Source organism: Brienomyrus brachyistius, chromosome 7 (genome assembly GCF_023856365.1).
Source record: "Brienomyrus brachyistius isolate T26 chromosome 7, BBRACH_0.4, whole genome shotgun sequence".
NCBI classification, from domain to species: Eukaryota; Metazoa; Chordata; class Actinopteri; order Osteoglossiformes; family Mormyridae; genus Brienomyrus; species Brienomyrus brachyistius.
The window spans coordinates 751,336-770,525 of NC_064539.1; the positions used below are offsets into that span (position 1 = coordinate 751,336).

At 44.7% G+C, this 19,190-nt stretch overlaps 1 protein-coding gene across 11 annotated transcripts in view; it reads right to left on the bottom strand.

The window, feature by feature from the left end:
• Positions 1–17,697, bottom strand: part of ppip5k2 (diphosphoinositol pentakisphosphate kinase 2) — a 36,508-nt gene extending 18,811 nt beyond the window's left edge. For 9 of the 11 annotated variants that reach the window (XM_049019369.1, XM_049019367.1, XM_049019363.1 and 6 more), the window contains exons 1-16: positions 17,679–17,697; positions 12,469–12,885; positions 10,881–11,076; positions 9,260–9,350; positions 9,063–9,148; positions 6,052–6,206; positions 5,437–5,538; positions 4,590–4,751; positions 4,153–4,274; positions 3,940–4,041; positions 3,433–3,519; positions 3,239–3,314; positions 3,030–3,139; positions 2,854–2,939; positions 1,085–1,210; positions 236–357 (exon numbers count right to left, since the gene is read on the bottom strand). In XM_049019369.1, the coding sequence (XP_048875326.1) occupies positions 236–357; positions 1,085–1,210; positions 2,854–2,939; positions 3,030–3,139; positions 3,239–3,314; positions 3,433–3,519; positions 3,940–4,041; positions 4,153–4,274; positions 4,590–4,751; positions 5,437–5,538; positions 6,052–6,206; positions 9,063–9,148; positions 9,260–9,350; positions 10,881–11,076; positions 12,469–12,627 (1,782 nt within the window). In that variant the 5' untranslated portion in view covers positions 12,628–12,885; positions 17,679–17,697. Of the gene's footprint in view, positions 1–235; positions 358–1,084; positions 1,211–2,853; positions 2,940–3,029; positions 3,140–3,238; positions 3,315–3,432; positions 3,520–3,939; positions 4,042–4,152; positions 4,275–4,589; positions 4,752–5,436; positions 5,539–6,051; positions 6,207–9,062; positions 9,149–9,259; positions 9,351–10,880; positions 11,077–12,468; positions 12,886–12,963; positions 12,982–17,678 lie in introns of those variants that run through there. The other 2 variants (XM_049019370.1, XM_049019361.1) reach the window with 1 other exon arrangement.
• Between the last annotated feature and the right edge of the window lie 1,493 nt (positions 17,698–19,190).

Below are 19,190 nucleotides of genomic sequence, written 5' to 3' on the forward strand. Positions count from 1 at the left end.
TGTGTGTCACACAGCAGGGTCAGTCAATGGCCCAGTAGCAATTTGGGGTTAAGAACGTTGCTCAAGGGTGACATGAATCTGCTGGCCATGAGATTCAAACCAATGACCTTCTGATCACTGCCAGAGTCCTAACATGCTGACCCACACACAAAAGCAGTTGAAATGGGGTTTATAACTTTAATAAACTACATTTGTGCCCTTAGATGCTACCAGCACAAAAGAGAGGCACACTCACCTTGGCAAAGGCCGCAGCGGTCATCTGCACCCTGCCCTCGTCAGATGCGTAAATCTTCAGGTCATGGCGGTAAGTGCTGTGCAAACGCAGCAGGCCACACCCAGGGAACCCGGCGTAGTCCCCTGCATGGACGAGAGGCCGGGTCACGTGGAGAGAGAACTCCAGAAGACGTGAACCCTCAGGCACGTGGAAACCCAAAGCCTAACCCTGACTACGCGAAATTCTAAGCAGTTCCATGGATAAGAATGGCGAGCAGCACAGGCGACTAACTGGGTTTGGCCAATGACATAGAATTTCAAAATACTTGTGCATAACTTGGGTATGAAATACCAGTGTTGGACAGTAGCATTTTTACAAATAGCAAAGCTATTGTGCCCAAAACCAGCTCTATTTTGGAAACGCCATTTTCAATTAATAGCCGTTCATCACATCTGAAGAAGCTATGGTGACGCTATGGCTATACCTCAATACTGTAACAGAAATTACTGAGAAATCATGCGTATTCAAATGCTTACTTTGTAGTACAAAAACAAAGTAGCCAGCCTTTGTTGAGCCTCATTTGGAGGTGTTCAGGATGCTGTTTGTGTACCGCTGTAGTTAAGCTACTTTTGCTATGTAGCTTGCAGTGTAACTTGCTACCCTGCCTTCTCAATTGTATATCGCCTTGGATAACAGCGCCTGGTAAATAAAACTACTGCATAGGAGCTACTTTCTTGAGGGATACCTGTGTTGTTCGCCTGCTCATCTGTCAATGTTTAACTTGCAAACAGTACACCAGCATCTCGATACAAGGGATGTGAAGCTGGCGGGGGTGAGCCCCCCCACGAGCCGAACTGGCCGGCGACCTGCCTTGTCCTCCAGGGTACATGCAGCGGAAAGCGCGGCCCAGCTCCTCGGCCTGAACTCTGCCGGCGGGGGTCAGCTCCCCTCCCCACTTCAGCACTAGGAGCAGGGAGGGGTCATCACGGCGGACATCTGGGGGGGGGGCAAGAACAAGTGGTCATCAGGGTATGGAGAACAACCTCCGGAATATCCATCAAAGTGGTATTAATTCAGTGTTTTTATGGTGAAGGAGGAAACCTGGATTGTTTCCACTGCAAAGTGTTCTCAAGACATGACAACACAGCCACTCCTTGTTTACCAACTACCTTGGTTACCGACCACTCGCAAATACAAACGGCAATAAAAAAATCCATTTACCAATGGATTGACCAATGACCAATGCACATATTTACGACCAAATTCTGTACGTCTGACAACACCACACTGGAATGAGAGAGATCTTTCAAGTAGAATGTACAAAATGTTTAAGAACATCCACTTCATGAAGGATAAAAGAAACTGAGTATGGAAGACTGAAGTAAAGTCGTAAGCACAGTAACAGACACCTCTAGGCTACTCTGCGACCATTTTGCTCAGCTACCTAGTCATTGGACCAGAACTTGATCACTATGTGAGGAGTGCGTGCGTAGTCAATTAAAAACACATTATTACTCATCTGTTCGCAAATTGGTGACAGTGGACAGGAAACGGCTTCAGCCCAAAAGCAGAAAAAGCGTAAAAATTCCACACGCCCCCCAGCCCCTGACACACAGATCCCCCATTAAAGATGTGAAGCATTAGCATTTTTATGGAGATCCAGATTGTCTGAGAATGACAAATCTCACCACAAGGCAATATAATGAATCTGCAGAGCCATCTATTACAGTGGAGCAGAACTGCCCTCGACCCCCCCCCCCCATTTCTGGGGGAATGTCAAGATGAAACACCATGGACCAGAATACGAAATGCCACCCCCAGGACCCACCATGACTTGCACGTAATTGGTCAAGATAGACCTCACATTATCTTAACCTTTTCATGCTGGAAACATGCACACCTCCCTCCAGAATCAGTCCGTAAAGTGGAGATTGACCCTGACCACTAACCGGTCATTACCAACATACCAGCCAGTTTTAGCTATTTAATGTCTCAAAGGTTGGGCAAAAATTTTATTCCCGTTAGAAATTTATGCTTTTAAGGACAGATAGAAACTAAAAGGAAATCAATATCTAACCACCACTATACACTGCTAAAGAGAAATCTCTTTGTTCAGATGTTTTACAGAGATAATGGGGAGGTTGCCGTCTTCACCAGAATTAGCTAAATGTCATAAGAGTTAGAGCAATTCATAGAGAGAGAGAGAATGGAGGGAGGGGGAGAGTGAGAGAGTGAGACGGACAGACGGAGAGACACAGACAGACGGAGAGACACAGACAGACGGAGAGACACAGACAGAGAGAAAGGGATATAATTTCTTATCTCGAAAAAAACGCAAATCCCAGCCCTCTAGCAGAGCTGGCAATGTCACTGATTTCTATCTGTATCCCCGTGTTCAGGACTGACAGCCAAGCAGTTGTCAAGACTGACCTTGCCCACTCCCCTCAGCTTTAGTTTATTTGGATTAAGCCCCCCCACCCCCTCAACACTATGGTCAGTTTTGCTTCAGACTAATGAGATTTACTGTTCCTAAGCCATAGCTATAATGCAAAGCCCTTTGGAACCTCGGCTGGCAATTATCCAAAAGCGAACACCAAGGTCTCAGCCCTGCTAGCCGTAAACGGGCCGGGCGGTCTTACCCTCTTCTTCGCTTGATGTTTTCGGGCAGCCGTGCGGCAAGTACGTTAGCTGCACCTTGCGGTTTATGCCGGAGAAATGTCCGTACCTATAAGAGTCGCTTGAAGTTAGGGGGGGTCATCCCGAAACGCAGAGGAGCCACAACTGGACGCCCCGGGCACTCGCGAGCCCAGCTTACATTTCCAACACAGTTTTCAGCTGCTCCAGCTTAGCTTTGCTTTCTTCGATTTCCGAGTCGTTGTTCTGGCCGAGCTCGGCGAGCAGCTGCCGCGCAATGTCCAGAACTTCCTGAAACGCCAAGTAAAAGCAGCAAGAGCAGTCAGGAATCCAGGTTCAAAAATGTCCTAGTACATATACAGCCAGAAGCCTTTAAAATATGTCAGTTACCTGAAGCTGTTTTGGTTTCTTTAGTTTCAGTTTTCCAGTTTTGTACCCATCGCATTTTTCAAACAGATCAAAAAACCTACAGAAGAAGGAGCATTAAAGATCTTACTATAAACTCCTACAAAGTCAGCAACAAATTTAAAACCCAGTGGTCAGTACAGACACTTCTAATGACACTTCCAGGCGATTGCAGATACCTCTGATGACGAACCTCCATCTTCATCTTCTGCTTGGGTGTTCGGTCACCGTGACGAATGACAGCAATGACACATCGCAACTCCATCCTGAGCAACAAGAGAACTCAAACTTAGAAATGCTCCAAGCAAAGGACATGTGTATGTATTTATTGAGCAAATGTACAAGTGAGGATCAGAGACTAGGGTCAGCCAGTGTCCCTAGAGCAATTAGGAATAACTGTCTTCAAGATTTTCAAGGATATGAACCGATGACCTTCTGACTGAGGCCACAGAATTCTAACACAGAGTCCAAGCTACATACATACTACATGCAGTACAGTTTTAATATTTACGTCGCAAGTCTATATAAATGATCATAAATATTAACCTAATAACTATTCTCAAAAAAAATGTCTAGGTTCTACAAATGTTTGAGACATTCAAAGAAGGCCATTTTCAGGCATTATCAATCAAACCACGCAACATGCACTGGATAAAGCAAAGATCCAAATAAAAGGTGGTGCTTACATGGTACCAGATGTGGTGGGAACGATGGGAATATCCTCAGCTTCCAAAGGTATGGACCAGGGAATGTGAAACTGAGGAGCCAGTTCCCTCATGATGATGTTCCTGTCAAAAGTGAGACACTCCACATTATGTCATACCCTCACAGAAATCTGTCTTGCTCTACCAGGGCTAAAGCTGTTCTTTATTCTGGTCTTAACACACGTGGATTCTTACCCCAGGATTTTGGCACAGTCATCATAATATTTCATGGAGTTTTTCACGAAGCTGAACCCATTGACGTCGCACACGTACGACTGGCCGTTGGCTCGGAGTAGATCAAAACCACAAACAGTTTGCTGAAGACGAGGAAAAAGTAAAAAAAAAAAAAATCAAAAACACATACTTCCACGAGTAGAATATACATACCACAACTAAATCAAATTTAAGTGATGCCACTCACAAGCACTGATAAGCTTTATTTACACAAATTAAATATCTAAATGAGCCAGGGATCCTCACATATGGCATTACATCAAAATATGATGGGTGCAACTAGAACACCATATGGGCCAAATGATTTCAGACTCTTTGTTGACAAACAGATGAGTTTTCCCTGAGTAGGAGAGGCAGGCAGAACCCAGAGAGGAAGCGGAGCATCAGACCTGCATTACCTTAAAGGCTTGGCAGACCTTCCAGGCGATGAGCTTCTCCCTGGCATTGAGGATGACCGGGTACCGCACCTCTTTGCCCTCGCTGTCCCGCTCTACCTTGCCATCCAGGGCCGGGGATTTACGGGCCTCTGCATGGGCGTAGTCAGGACCCACTGTGTACACCTGCCACGGTCAGGGCAAAAAAAGCATGAATGAAAACAGCAGCAGGATGCACGGCACTCTGGGATCTTGACTGATCTCAAAAGTTGCAGGATGAAGTCTTAGCAGGAACAGCCTTTGTTATGCTACACAAATAAAACGCACGGCTAAGATACAGGAAAAAAAGCTGCTAGCTATACAATGAATACAAGCAATGCTATTTCTTATACAACTTGAAATTCTATGGCTACACTGACTGTATCAAACTGTAAGCTTTGACTGCTATGCTGACTATAGTAAACTATAACATTATTGAAGTCCAGAGGCATGCATGTATATCACAAAGAGGCAATGAGGAGTCAAGCAAAACAAAGGCGTGTGGGTGATATTCAGCTCATGTTTAATCAGTCACCTTCAACTGACTGCAACCATGACTGGACATTTCGTTTACAAATACAGTGATCTGCACAACAGGAAAGAGATTACGCATCCAACAGCCGGTTAATGCGAAAAGGAAATTCAATACGAGAGGCACGGAAGGACCCGTAAGCCATTGTTTAACATGTCTTCTGTTGGCACAAAGATGCATTTTCTACCCGTGAAGGCAGTCCAAAAAAAAAAAAAAAACTGCTTATGCCAATGTTTGAAACAAAATAACTTGGCTAATCCACAGACCACAGCCCCGCAGTGCACGGTTACTAGGCCGCACCTTGACATCAGTTCCATCTGTCGGCATGAATTCTTCGTATATGTAGGATCCAGTTTTGCGGACGTTACTCTCCGGAGAGTAAACGCTGCTCCTGCTGCCAATCTACGACAAAGGGGCCCACAGATAATTTACGATTAAACACAAGACAGAATGATAAGAGACGGCACATTAAATTCAAGAGAGCTCAATCAACCAGTAAACAAAGCACTCTGGTCCTACATGTAAATACCTTACTTAATCAACAGGCGTGCTCTGTAAAATAAACAGAGCAATATACAGACCAATGAGAGGAGCTGTATAAATTACCCATTTAGAGAATCATCACGAAACACAGCAGCAATTTATAACCATTGCACATCCAGAGTTGAGTAATTCAGGTCCAGAGAGTAAAAGTCTAGATCGGGATTTTGTTTCTACCAACCGGTTGAATACTCTGCGACTGACTCTTTATGCTCAACTGGTTGTGTTGAAACAAAACTTTTACTCTCTGGATTTGAATTACCCAACTCTGTGCAATTCTAATCTCTATTTAATCTGGATCAATACATTTAAATGCCTTTTATAAGGTTCCAGACATGAAAAGTGGGATTAACATAAATAGACTTTAAAAAAAACCTTGCGAAAGAGCCTCTGGCTGCCTCCACCCGCCGACGTGGGGTAGTAGATGTACACATTGTGGTCTTCTGCGCTAACTGGCTTCTCAACGAACGGCTTCTGGAAGACCTCCCCGTTCACCTCCACGTGGTCCTCTCCTTCCACCAGGCTGCATTCTAAGGGAGGTGATACCCATCAGACCTCTGTCACCTTGTCAAGGGCACATTGTGGCCTCCGGTCATCAGAATCACAGCGGCACTCTGGGTTTGGTGATCTGTGCCCTCACCGGAAGGTCATGGACTCAAATCCCACAGCTGGCAGAGAGAACATAACCTTTGAAATGTGTCCATTGAATCAAGACATCTGGAAACACAACTTAACTGTGTTTAATTATTATAGTGAAAAAGCGACAAGACAAAAACACAAAATATTACTTCCTATGCGATACATTTGCAAAAAACAATCAAAAGAGGTTAAATAAAAGTAAAGATTTTGTGGTCTGGAAGGATTTCGGAGTAGAATCCGATATAGAAAAATAATTCCATGCAAAATAATTACAGCCGCATTCAACCATGCAGCTCCCACACAGATCTTGCTGTGGTATCTGATTAAAACCGACAGATAATCTCCTTTAGCGAACAACAACTGCACTCTGTTCAAATTCCCTAGGAAGCAGAATTAAAAAAACAGCCCATGAATGCTGAACACAGAGAAAGGAAATCTCAGCAGTTTAGACCACTGAGGGCTTCTTATACTATACATAAAAACATGAGGCATTAAAAATGTTTAGTCACAATGGATTCTGTTCTGGGCAATGTCATAATATATTATCAGTTCTGGTGTCAAAGGCATGAAGCACTGGCAACAGCTACTAGTCTAAAATTAGATCAAAACACAAGCAGACTGCTTGATCACTTAGAGAACTGCGTATTGTGAAGGTTAGTACATTAATTATCCACAGGTTCCCAATGTTCTGTTGTTAAGCCCCCCCATGGTTATGATCATGACCTGCTGAATATGCGTTATTACATTTTGCCCATTTTCTGGTCTGACCTTCGACCTGATCCTCGCAGAAATACGCCCCTCCCTATTTTCGTCACCGATTACATCACTCTCCGAAAGCGATAAAAAGCGCCGGACCGTCTGTCTTGAGGGCAGGCATCCAAAGCATTTTTACCTCCTCCCTGCAGGCCGTCGACAAGACACAAACTGGAGAGCCTATCGGAATAATCTGGGCTTCGGCAGAACACGACGGGCGAACCTCCGCTTCCCAAATGCAGGAGAGAGGGACAATTACGCTCATTAGAGATTACATGAGCGTGCTCTTACTTCCACAGGGTGTTTACAGAGGACAGTATGGGTCACTGGGCAGGACAGCAGCCAGGCTCCATGTGTGCTCCCCCCGAGTGGGGGGGAAATATGTACATGGAGCCGAAAAAATACAGCTACTAACCGCAAGAGCAACATGCAGACAAAGAACAGATCAGCGCTTTGCACACTGTAAAACGGCACTTATAAAATAAGGTAAATCTAAAAAGGAAAAAGAAAAACACAAAAATTGCAAACTCAAAATGAGATTTTTGTAAAATAAGAAAAGGCAGAACTACCAAATACTGCTACTTTAAGTCTTGTAATCTCCTTCACTGACATTGTGCTGAGGGAGTAACTAGGTGCAGATGTCTAACCTCCTTACTGCAATACCATTCGAATAACTGTTTTAAATTCTTCCCTTTTGCACTTTTCGTTTATGTTTTGTTTCTGAATAAAGTGTGTAAACACAGGTCAGACTACATCTTCCACCGATTTGTCGGCTGCTGCCAACAAGTTTCATGCCGTGCAGTTTTAACAAATGCTAATAAACTGAGCAGCTGAGACAGGCGACGCTGAATGTTCTTGTCTGTGCTTGCTTGCACACAGACACACACACAGACACACACACCAAAAATGTTGCCAGTTCTCTGACATTTTCAGAGCGGTGTGTCAAATCAGAAGAGCAAACACAGATCTTGTTCCAAGGATGTACAGGAAACCTTCCCTAATCTGGCTGAAGTGATTTTGCACAAACACTTTGAAAAGCATTTGTCAGAGCGGATGACGGGAGAAACCTTAGAAGTGATCAGAGTGAACGGAAACTATTTTCACAGAAGCCTTTGGCCTCATCCGCCTCTGGTTTACCTCGTCACAGACATGGAGGTATAAGATTTGGGACACTGGGCACAATGGAAAAACAAGGGGAGTGTTATCTATCATCCAACAGCAAACATTGTAGTTCTAGAAAGTAGCAAAACCTGTTGCACAGACTAAAAGCATCAGAAGTTATTCATTTTGCCTACACCCCCTCCCCCAGCAGCTACAGCAATAAAATGAAATCTGAAAGCTTCTGCCCACTAGTGGGCTCTGAGGGTGTGGTTTGGGCGCAATGCCAAAGGGGGCGGCCGCACTGAGACATGAGAGAACTCGCCACAAAGCTGGGTCAGCGATTCAGGCCAGTGAGCGTTTACTAATCAGCTAGCACTCCAAAGGGAGGGACCCTCTGGCCTTCACGCATGGCGCCAGGCCCCCGCAGCACAAAGCAGGCGTGTAGGGCAGCGAGAATCCACAGGTGAAACCCTAGCTTCTGCTTTAACTGAACAAGAGTCATTTAGAAGAAAAGCGAAATAAATGCACTGGAAATATGCAACCAAAAATGTTGCTTTACTCAGATTCCAAGGTAATTTTCAGAATTACAACACACCATATAGAACGGCAAGCAAGAAAACATAAATCTGTAAATATGCACTTTATTACTTGCACTTGCTGTATGGTTGTCCATTCCATAAATAAACTTTGATTTGATTTGATTTGAATTGAATTAGAAGACACTGATACAGCATAGATTTAAAAGTAATTTGCTTGTCACCCAGGCAGAGTGGGGGAGTTTTTTATTGGAAATTCTGTTATTATATTAACACGGTAGATGTGCTATCCTGAGGTATCTCCACGTCCATCACAGTGGCACTGTAGAGAAGGTACAGGTTACAGGATTCGCTCACCCTCTGGTCTGGCGGGGTCTCGATTCAGGACGGCGTATCGCGGAAGCTGGATGCCCTCCGCCTTCAGGATGCGATACACCTCTCTCCTGCATGGATACAGCATCACAAGGGCTCACAATTTAAGTCCCAGCACTGCATGTGTTTCCACGACGACACAGAGACTCAGGCTCATGACCAGGCTCCTACAGGTCACTCACCTGTCCTGGATGCAGTACTGAAGATCCAAATCATTGATGACGAATGGATTTCTGAGATTTTCATAGGCCACAGCTTTGTCTAATGGAAACCCTGGACAGTGAGGAAAAAAAGAAATAAACAGAAATAAATCCATCCACCCAGCCAGCCATCCATCCTTCTGTTTATCTAGTACAGGGACACGGAGGAAGAGAGCAACACTGTAGATGCACTGACAACATCCAGAGATATTCTGCACTTGGTATATTTATAGTAATTTCACACATCGATGTTTGTTTTCATGTATATACATACCTGCCACTTGCACACCGCCTACTATGCACACTTTCTGTACAGCCTTTCACACACCGTCTTCTGAACAGTCTTTATAAATTACTTTTTACTTATCTTCTACACACCCTCTTTATAGCCTTAATTTACTTTATCTATCTAAACTCTACTCTGGCACAGTGTCAAGCTAGATTTACATATCAATCCTGATTCGAGTCCAATGCAGAAGCACAGATGCGCTACCAGAACCACAGCGGTGCCAGTCTGCTCAAGTGCCCGTACCTGTAGGAAACCCATGAAGGGACAGAACATGCATGCTCCACTCGCACACAGGGCTGGGAGGCAAACCCATAACCCTGGGGTTAGGCTGCAGGACTACCAGCAATAGACCCCAAATTAATGCCAGAATGCCCACCGACTAACTGATGCTATTTAGAGATCAATCTCACCGCATGCCACCTGCTTATATGAGGTCATCACCAACCCGTGACATTAATATTCAGCGCGCCATCAACATGCGTGACAGCGCTTGACGATTACCGGATAACACTGCCAACACCGTTCTGATCTATTGCTGCTCAGCTGTGCCGGGTTCGGCCGGCCAGTTTACCTCTGCACCCGTATAAATCTCTGGCTGGCTTTTTAGATCACGAGTCTCCGCACCGCACTAGATTATCTGGATGAACGTACTACTTGGCCAGGATGTGCCAGGAAGGGGTTTAAAAAACAGCACAGTCTATGCAGAATAGGAAATGCTTTCTTGGCAAAATTAAACAATCAGTCTCACATGAACAGCGAACATAATTTTTAACAATATTGTGTAATATGTTCATAATTATTATGCATGTTCATTATCCATAATTCCATCCATCCCAGCATCTATTATGATCATTTATCCAGTATAAGATTATGTTAATCCCAGAGCCTACCTCATAAAACCCTGGACATGAAGCAGCGATTAAGGGATATAAAAATATTTAATTTTAGGCAGTGTGTTTGTGCTCATGCCGGTAAAATTCCTGTGGGACAACAAGCAGAGGGTGAAGAGGAGGAGCCTACCTGCCTGTTTCTTTTGCCTGAACTATTTAAAGTGCTTCTCCTTAAAAGGTACGGAGCGCCCCTTTAATGTCCATGTCAAAGGCTTTGAACACCTTCCCCTCAAATAGTCTCGGCACGGTACTAGTGTGGCCGACTGACTGATTTCACCATCGGGCCTGTGAGCAAGGTCCTTAACCCCCATTTCCTCCAGGGACACTGGCCAACTCTGCTCTCTGACACTCACTCATCTCTTTAGACAAAAGTGTCTGCAGCATGTAAATCACCTCAGAGGTGCAGACTCGAGCGCAGACTCACCTTTGGAGTGGAAAGAGATGAGGCAGTCACAGAGCGGCCAATTCTCCACCGGCTCGTTCAGGATGACATCCTCCTCGAAGATCACCACAGTGATGTATTTGAAGAGGCACAGTCTCTCCAGGATCTCCTTCATGGGCTTCGACTTGGACTTCTTGGACATGGCGCAGATGCCCACCACGATCTGCCTCTCCGGGGGCTGTGCCGCACAAACGGGCAGAGGGGCGGGGATTATGACCTCACCTTATGGTGCTTGGAGGTATTTCAGGCAGCTGCTGGTTAATTATCCAAAGCCAACAACAGCTGTTGACCGGTATTATTTACTGGTCCTCTTAAGGTGATTTATACATGAATAAGAATAAAGAAAAAGGGAAACTAATCTTGGTTCATTATATCATCGCCATCCAATAAAAAACATTATTTCAGGAGCTTTTCCTGACACCACTTCGTAAAATAAAATCAGTGACAGAAAATAATCCAAACGGCCACCGTGAATTCTAACATGACCTAGTACAACCATAAATGCCAGTTAAACTGATGACTTCTCAAAACGTCTTTTCATTGGTCAATCATATGGCAAACATTATCAGCAGACAGAGGAGAAATGAGGAAACAGGATTTTTCTAGAATCTGCAAGACCACAAACACCACCACTGATGCTGCCACTACTGTTACCACAATACCCAAGAATACTTCGAATGGAGGTAAAATGTTTTTTTCAAGGGGACAAAAACATAATAATAATACAACAGACAGACAAGCATTTCTCCGTCTGTGCAAATGCAGAAATGCCCTGCTTTCCTGGGACAGTCGCCCATTTTCCTCGCTCCAGCCAGAACGGGATCACTGCTTACGGTCAGCTCCATAATTGTTTTTAGAATAAAAATTAGAGGCCCAGCGATCATGTAAATATACAGTTTTATTAAAAGCAGCGCAGACAAAATGCGAGGCTAGACTTTGAAAAAAACAGACCTGGAGACACTTGCGTGACCCTCTAGGGCTTCGAAGGTTTATGTTAGTCCATTACACTGACTGCACAACAACATGACTTAAGTATGTTTTGATTAAAGGACACGTTGATTCATTTTGGTATTTAACTGGTTTCCTTTCATTTTTAGGTATTTGTGAAACTTAAAATATTATCAAGCAAAAAAAACAATACAGTCTTTTGGTTCTTACATGTTGTTTGACATATGTAATGAAGTTTGATGACGACAGTGTGATGATGATGATGATGTAACTATGACGCACAATTTTTGATAAACAGATAAATCTCTCTCCTGATTATTATCCAAGTGGCTCGTTTTGACTAAATAACTAGAGCAGCAGACAGTCAGCAGCCCAGACACATTGAAGTCTATCTGATTTTACTGTAATCATACTCATTTAAGCAGCAAAGACACTAACTGTACGAAGTTATAATGGTATGTAACACTAATGATGCCTGGCGGCCCAAGCTGGACTGAAAAAGCAATGATTGGATGGATTTATAAGAGAGCAGAAAACTCAAAATCAGTAACCCTGGTAATTCTGGTAACCACGGTAACCTCAAAAATGCCAGTCACGCTAGTGACCCCGCAGGGCTGCTTACCGAGTCATACTCCTCATCCTCGTCTTCCTCCTCCTCCACGTTCTCATACAAGCAGTCGTATCCCACATGCCTCCCCGGGTCCAGTAGTTCGTCACCCTCGCCGTCGTCGCACCCGACGAAGAAGCGGGGGTGGTCCGCGTCCGTCTCGCCCACAGACATGTCTGCTGTGGGTCAGGCAGACCAACCGGGCCCCCTCACCAGACAGAGAGCGGCCTCGCCTCCCGGCCCCCCTCCTCCGCCGACGGCTTGGAATTCAATCAAGTCAGCTGAATGGAGACCAGATTAAAGAAAGGCCCCGGGGATGAGGCCACAGCCCCAGCGCATGCTCCCTGAGGCGGGGCGCTCACAGCCGGCGGGTCCAGAGTCGACACGGGGCCCCCAACCTCTGCCCCTGAGCGTCCGCCATGATGGTCTCTCCTGCGAAAAAGGATGACACACTTCAGTGATCCCATACACTCCTATTAGGACACTCGGAACGGAGAGGCAGACACACACCTGAATAGCAGATTTACACACTGAAATACTACGTAGTATATTTCAGCTCACGACTCAGCAATGATTCCCAAGATTAAAAGCCTGATCACCATTTTCCAGGTATTTACATTTTATGTAGTTAGCGGTCAATTTTATCCAGTGATACACATTTTTGAGAAAAAGCAGGATCAGACAGTCCCTGGAGCTATTCAGAGTTAAGGGCCTCATTCAAGGGTCCAACAGTGTAATCACTCTGCAGACCTCGGGATTAGAACCAACGACCTTCCAGTCTCAGGCACGGCCCCCAGCAGACACCATAAAGTGTGATGGATAAGCTGGGTGTTTACAGTGAAAGCCTGTCTGTTTATACCAGAGTCTGCAATGACCCTCACTCTCTGCCGCCCCCCCCCCAGCAGTGATACTGCCACCTGGTCCAATTTGGGTCAATATTTACACATGGGTCTAAAGTCCAAAACCTCCCTCATCACAAAACAGAGCAAAGATAAACCTCGCCGAACATTTCGAAATTCCAGCGGCAACATAAAATGCGAGTAAACTAGGCCGAGCGAGCAGGTTTACAGAAAGACATTCGCAATTCATAGAAAAATGGCTTTTCATCAGGCAGGATGAAATGCCGCAAAGCATTCTGAGAAAACATAGCTTTATACTGATAAATGAGAAGCCTAAGTGAGAATCCTCAGCTCAGGGGGGCAGGAATGTAAAGCGAAAGGCAAAAGGCGCCCGAAAGGCCTGCTGTGAGCAACACGCGGCTTGTGGTCTCAAACCACCGGAATGTGCCACAGATCCTCAGCGGGGAATCGTACCGATTTCCTGGGGAAGCGAGACTTCAGCCAGGACAGATAAAAATGTTCCATAGGACTGAGACAGGGATAGGATGGGTAATTACATCCTCATGCCCTAAAAAAATTGCTTTTTGGCAATATCTGGTCCGCCCAGCAGTGCAGGGCAGTCTCATTATAAGAGACACCTCTTTCAATAAGGATGGTGCACAAGTGGAACATGTCAAGAGGCATTACTTGGCTGGGGAGATGAACTTCGGCCAGCCAAAGCTGTTATTTCTCTCCCTCACAGCTTGAATTGATGATTGGACACCATGATTTTCAAATACGGACAAGTATCTAAGGTCATCATATGCACTGGAGCGCTGCACCATCTGATTTTCACTCTGGTCTTGAAAACTCTTCTTAGACAGATTTTTAGATAGTCAAATTAACACACACAGCTGCTTGGGGCCGGTACTCTCCCAGGATGAGTAGTTTATTCCACCATTGGGCTCTTGAGTAAGTCCCTTAAACCTCAGTTGCTCCCGAGACAGTCAGACCCTCCATGCTCAAAAAAAAAATGTGCATCCCTTTGGATAAAAGCATATGGTACATAAATTAAAACGCAAAGATGTAAATGCTGCCCCTAAAACCTGCAGAGCAGAGCATTGCCCCACATCACTCAAACATACATCTATTCATCAGCATCTACCTTGCTGAAAGGAGATTCTCAGCCCAGAAAATGACAGCCAACATGTAACAAAAGGAATGAATTTTGGCAAAGACAAATGAGACTAGTATTGCTTTCATTTCTTTCAGAACGATAGATAATACGCAGGCATTTCCTTGTCAGCTGCCTTTACTATTGCTGTTACAAAACACACAGTCAGTAACACAGCCACCCCACTAGCTACCGGCCTTTGTTTAGCTACTAGCGCGCTGCTATTTGTGGCACCTGTTCTCACGGCACTATCCACTCAGCCAAGATCTATTCGGGGTCGGATTTGCATGCCGGATCGGCCGTCCTGCAGTGTAACCGATAGTCCCGGCAGCAGAGACGGTGACTGCGATGTCGCGGACAGGAAATGTCGCGAGTTAAGTGGCTCATTCCCCAGGCGATCAGACTTATCAGCATGACAATAAAAATGACACTCGTGACAATTAGCCTCTTTAGCACATGCCTCCGCTATTCCTGCCCCGTGACTTTTCCGACGAAATTATGGTACGCTATATTTTCATCTTAAATCAATCTGCCTGAACCAGACTTCTATTCTAAGGTTCTGCACAACCAGTAAGGACAAATTCATTTACTCCTGGCACTGAATTAAGAATGCCGATTTGCTAACAGAAAATGCACCCCGTTTCCATTGCATATTATTTCATATTCTGAATTTATATTCAAAAAATTTATTTCAGAAATATAATACAAGAATTTCGAGGCCTATAACTTGGGTTTGGCAGACCATTTCTCAATGAAGGTTATCATGCATTCATTAATGCTAATACAGTCTTTCTTGTAATTACTTTGCTTCCACAGAAAACCCAGTCATATGGTAAAATTCCCCCAGTAGGCTGGAGTGTCACAAAAGTTCCTTAGATGTACTTTTGAGCTAAAGGACACATCCGCCATTTTCACAGAAAGCTACAAAACACAGCGAAGAGACAAGGTCACCTGCCTCTGACTGGACATTGAGGCCACAAAGGAAATGCTGCGCTGTTTGGCTCTGCACTGTGGGGTAATATGTATGCAGACTCATCACAGGATTAGGCTAATCCACCCTCACTTTCAGGAGGTTCTGCGAGAGCTGTGCGCAGAAATCGAGTCTCACACGCAGGCCCATCTCCAGCAAATATACAAAATAAGAATCTGATCAGGTGCTCTTTTAAAAGCAAGACCAAAGAACCATCTAACTCCTTTGCGCAAACCAAAGGGACAAGCTGCTAAACCCCCCCCCCCACACACACACACACACACACACACACACACACACACACACACACACACACACACACACACACACACACACACACACACACACACACACTAACATAATGCAAGATCCCAACAATAACCTAGCTGCAAACAAACGCGTTCACATCTGCAAACAATCCCACAAGATCACAGAGGGTGTTCAAGCGCGGGCAGAGGTTACAATAACTCAGCTCAGCCTGATTGAAAACAACACGAGGCTCTAATAAAACATTGTTTTGGGATTTAATTACCAGCATGGGATTTAATTATGAGTGTCCTCTCTCTATGTCCCTCCCAGTTAGCGCTTGGAGAAAAAACATTTTAATGTTAAATTATTCATCTGTAGAAATAAATAATTTATGGTTTGACAGCTGTATTTCAGCAGGTGAGTTGAATTAATTATATCTGTGCTTACAGTATTCTTAAGTAAAATACGCATTCGTTAGCTTCATGCTATTTTTAGAAAATCGACCCTCTCTGCTGAAACGTTCATTGGCAATATTGCCATGTTAATGTCAAGCGGTCCACCTCCTGCAAGTCGAATTAAAAATTTAACCAATTGTGTCATGAAACATCCTTATCAAGCAACCACAGCTTCAGTCCCCAAACATGCTTCAGTCATGCCTACAAAGTTTTTTTTTTGTAACCTGTGGGATATTTTACGTGTGACCAAATGCAGTAATGGAACATCAATCTCCAGGCCGTCCAAAACATTTCAACCATCTCTGCAACCCATAACAGACAACTTTCAAATATAACAAGGCTGAAGTCAGTTAGTATCACATGACACCGACATGAGTGAGAGCTGTTTCACAGGCAGTGAGGCATGGTGCAACATTTTGAGTATAAGCCTTCCAAAACTAAGTGTGAATTCTTCGGCATCTTGCCATGCCCTCAGTGAAGTGCTGGATGTGGACACGTCTTTGCATAAGCAATTTTCAAAGGGTACATCCTCACGCATTCTTAGATGAAAGAATCAAAAGCTGTGAACGCAAATTCCATATTCTAAAAGTAAAATTATTTAGACTGCAAACGAATCTCAATAAAAATTCCATTCGTCCATCCACCCACCCATCCATCCATCCTCTACCCACATATCCTGTTCAGGGTCACAAGATTAATAAAAATTTCAGCACTGCCAAAGGCAAATTCATTTATACTTGGTAAATTTTGGTATCTTATATCCATAAAAATCTGGAAGCATTCCCTGCCTAAACAAGGAGAAATTTTCTGACGCACTCTCCAAAATCGCCATTCAACCTTCAGGATTACAAAACTAAACAGCAAACTAAACGACAAAATAAAGCATTAATGCATCAGGGTGATAGAGAGAGTAGGACAAACACAGAAAGATGCATTTCAGTGGGGCAGACTGTTAGGAGCTGGGACGCAGCCTCCTGGAACTGTCGCCACCTGTCTGACCACCATGTGTGCCCTGCGACAGAAGCAGAAGAGTAGGTGGCCCGCAGGGATCAGGCATGAGGCTATTGTTAAAACAACACATGCAGACAGCAGCATGAGAGGCCAGAGACACCCAAACACAATAACTTTAGCGGGATACGTCTGCATAATATGCGTGGACTGAATGTACACGGACACACACAGACTCAGGCTCACAATAACAGGGACATCTCATAACGGTTTACTCTACGTACAAAGAAAGAAGCGGCGTTTTCTCGCAAGTCTGCTTAAATAACAGCACTGGAATAGGCTCGGGGGAAAGCAGGACACTGCAAACAAAAACAGCTCAAACTGCACCGAAATAAAAGCGACACATGACACCTAAACCAAGGAAGGAACAAAGAAACACCAGTGCAACATTAAGCCAGCGCATGTCAATACGCACGTACAAGCAAGACTTCCCTCTTATTATTACGTTTACACTGTCTAATAGAGGGGAAATTAACACAGAGTTCTGCACGGAGTAATTCCATTTTAACAACTTATACAACAAGGAAATTTACTGGAGGGATTCGGCTGACCTTTTGCCCCACCTAAAACTTTAGATTCATTTCACGGAGTTTTCTGGTAAGGTCCTTACTACAAATCTAACTAGGCTTATACTTTTTCAAGATATTTCCTCTAATGACACGTTGGACTTTCCACAGCTTATTATCGATCTGAACCTAAACTATATCACCCAGAGAGGTAATTTAATCAATTTCTATAAACTGTATCCTTGAGGGTCTCCTGGTCACTGGGTTGTCCTTTCCTCCATCATCTCTTAGGTCTTATTTATAAACAATCATTCACACGTGTTAAGGGTAAGATAATTATCCCTAAAACCAGAAATGGGGCATGTTCTGCATGGGATGTTTCCGCTTCCTTTTTAATACATGCAAAATCCGCACATTTAGCTGCCTGCATGCATACTTCAGAAACATCCCACACTGTAGTATTTTTATAGCTGCTCTGAACCTCGCCGGCAGCACACTGGCCGGCATCGTGCACCTCTACGCGGAGGCTGCAAGCTGGCGGATGCGTTTTATTTCAGCGTTTATGGCCGCGTTAAAAACTGCAGCATCACTACGGCTGCAGGATGGCATAGCGCCGTTCCTCGGTTTAGCAATCGGGCTACTTCCTGTCAAAAGCCCCGCGGGCTTTGGCAGGCTAACAGTCCGCTAGCACATGGCCCGTCTACCGCGACACTCACGGCTCCGCCTGCACGGGAGCCGCTGAGCCCGTAGCCCTGCAACGGTAGCTGCCTCGTCCGTCTTATCGAAGGAAAAGTCCGGTGCGTCGGATCTGGCCTCTAATCGCTCCTGCACTACCCCCCGGTTTAACTTCACCCGACAACAACAAGGCTACACTCCTCCTATCCCCTCACGCTTGCCTTTAAAATGACCAAGATGCGCCGACTTCCGATCTACGGCGCGCCGACCTCCCGACGCCGCCGCCGCCGCCCCCCGGTAGCCTCTCAGTTGTGCCGGGACACCGCGAGGGAGCCGCCGCTCCGCCCGTTCACTATCATTCAAAATCGGCAGCTGTGGCCACCGGGGCGCGTCACCGCCTGGATGTTTCGTCACTGAGGGGCGGATTAAAGCGAGCTGCCTCTCCGGGTTGTACCTACCGCCTATACAGCTTTTCTCATACTTGACGTGTTTCTGCTCTGTGCTCACATTAATATATATTTAATATGCATACGGTTATTCTAGTGAGATTCTGTGAAAGATATGCAAATATTGTAATTATAGTATATGTATATTTGTAAATTTCTTCATATGATTGCCCATTAGATTAATATGCAATCTGTTTTTTTTAATTAATATTCTTGAGGAAAAAAATCTTTGTTTTTAAATATCTTCATCGGGGTTCCCAACTTTGGTCAGTTGACTGGAGTGAGATTTTCAAATAGAGAGAAGTTCGCGAACACATGCACACGCATTAACATGTATGCCATAGTTTCATGAACTTGTAAATAGTCTGTAGGGTTTGCGAAATACCCCACCGCTTCTGATATACATAGTTTTAGGGCTTTAATGTAATATAGATTT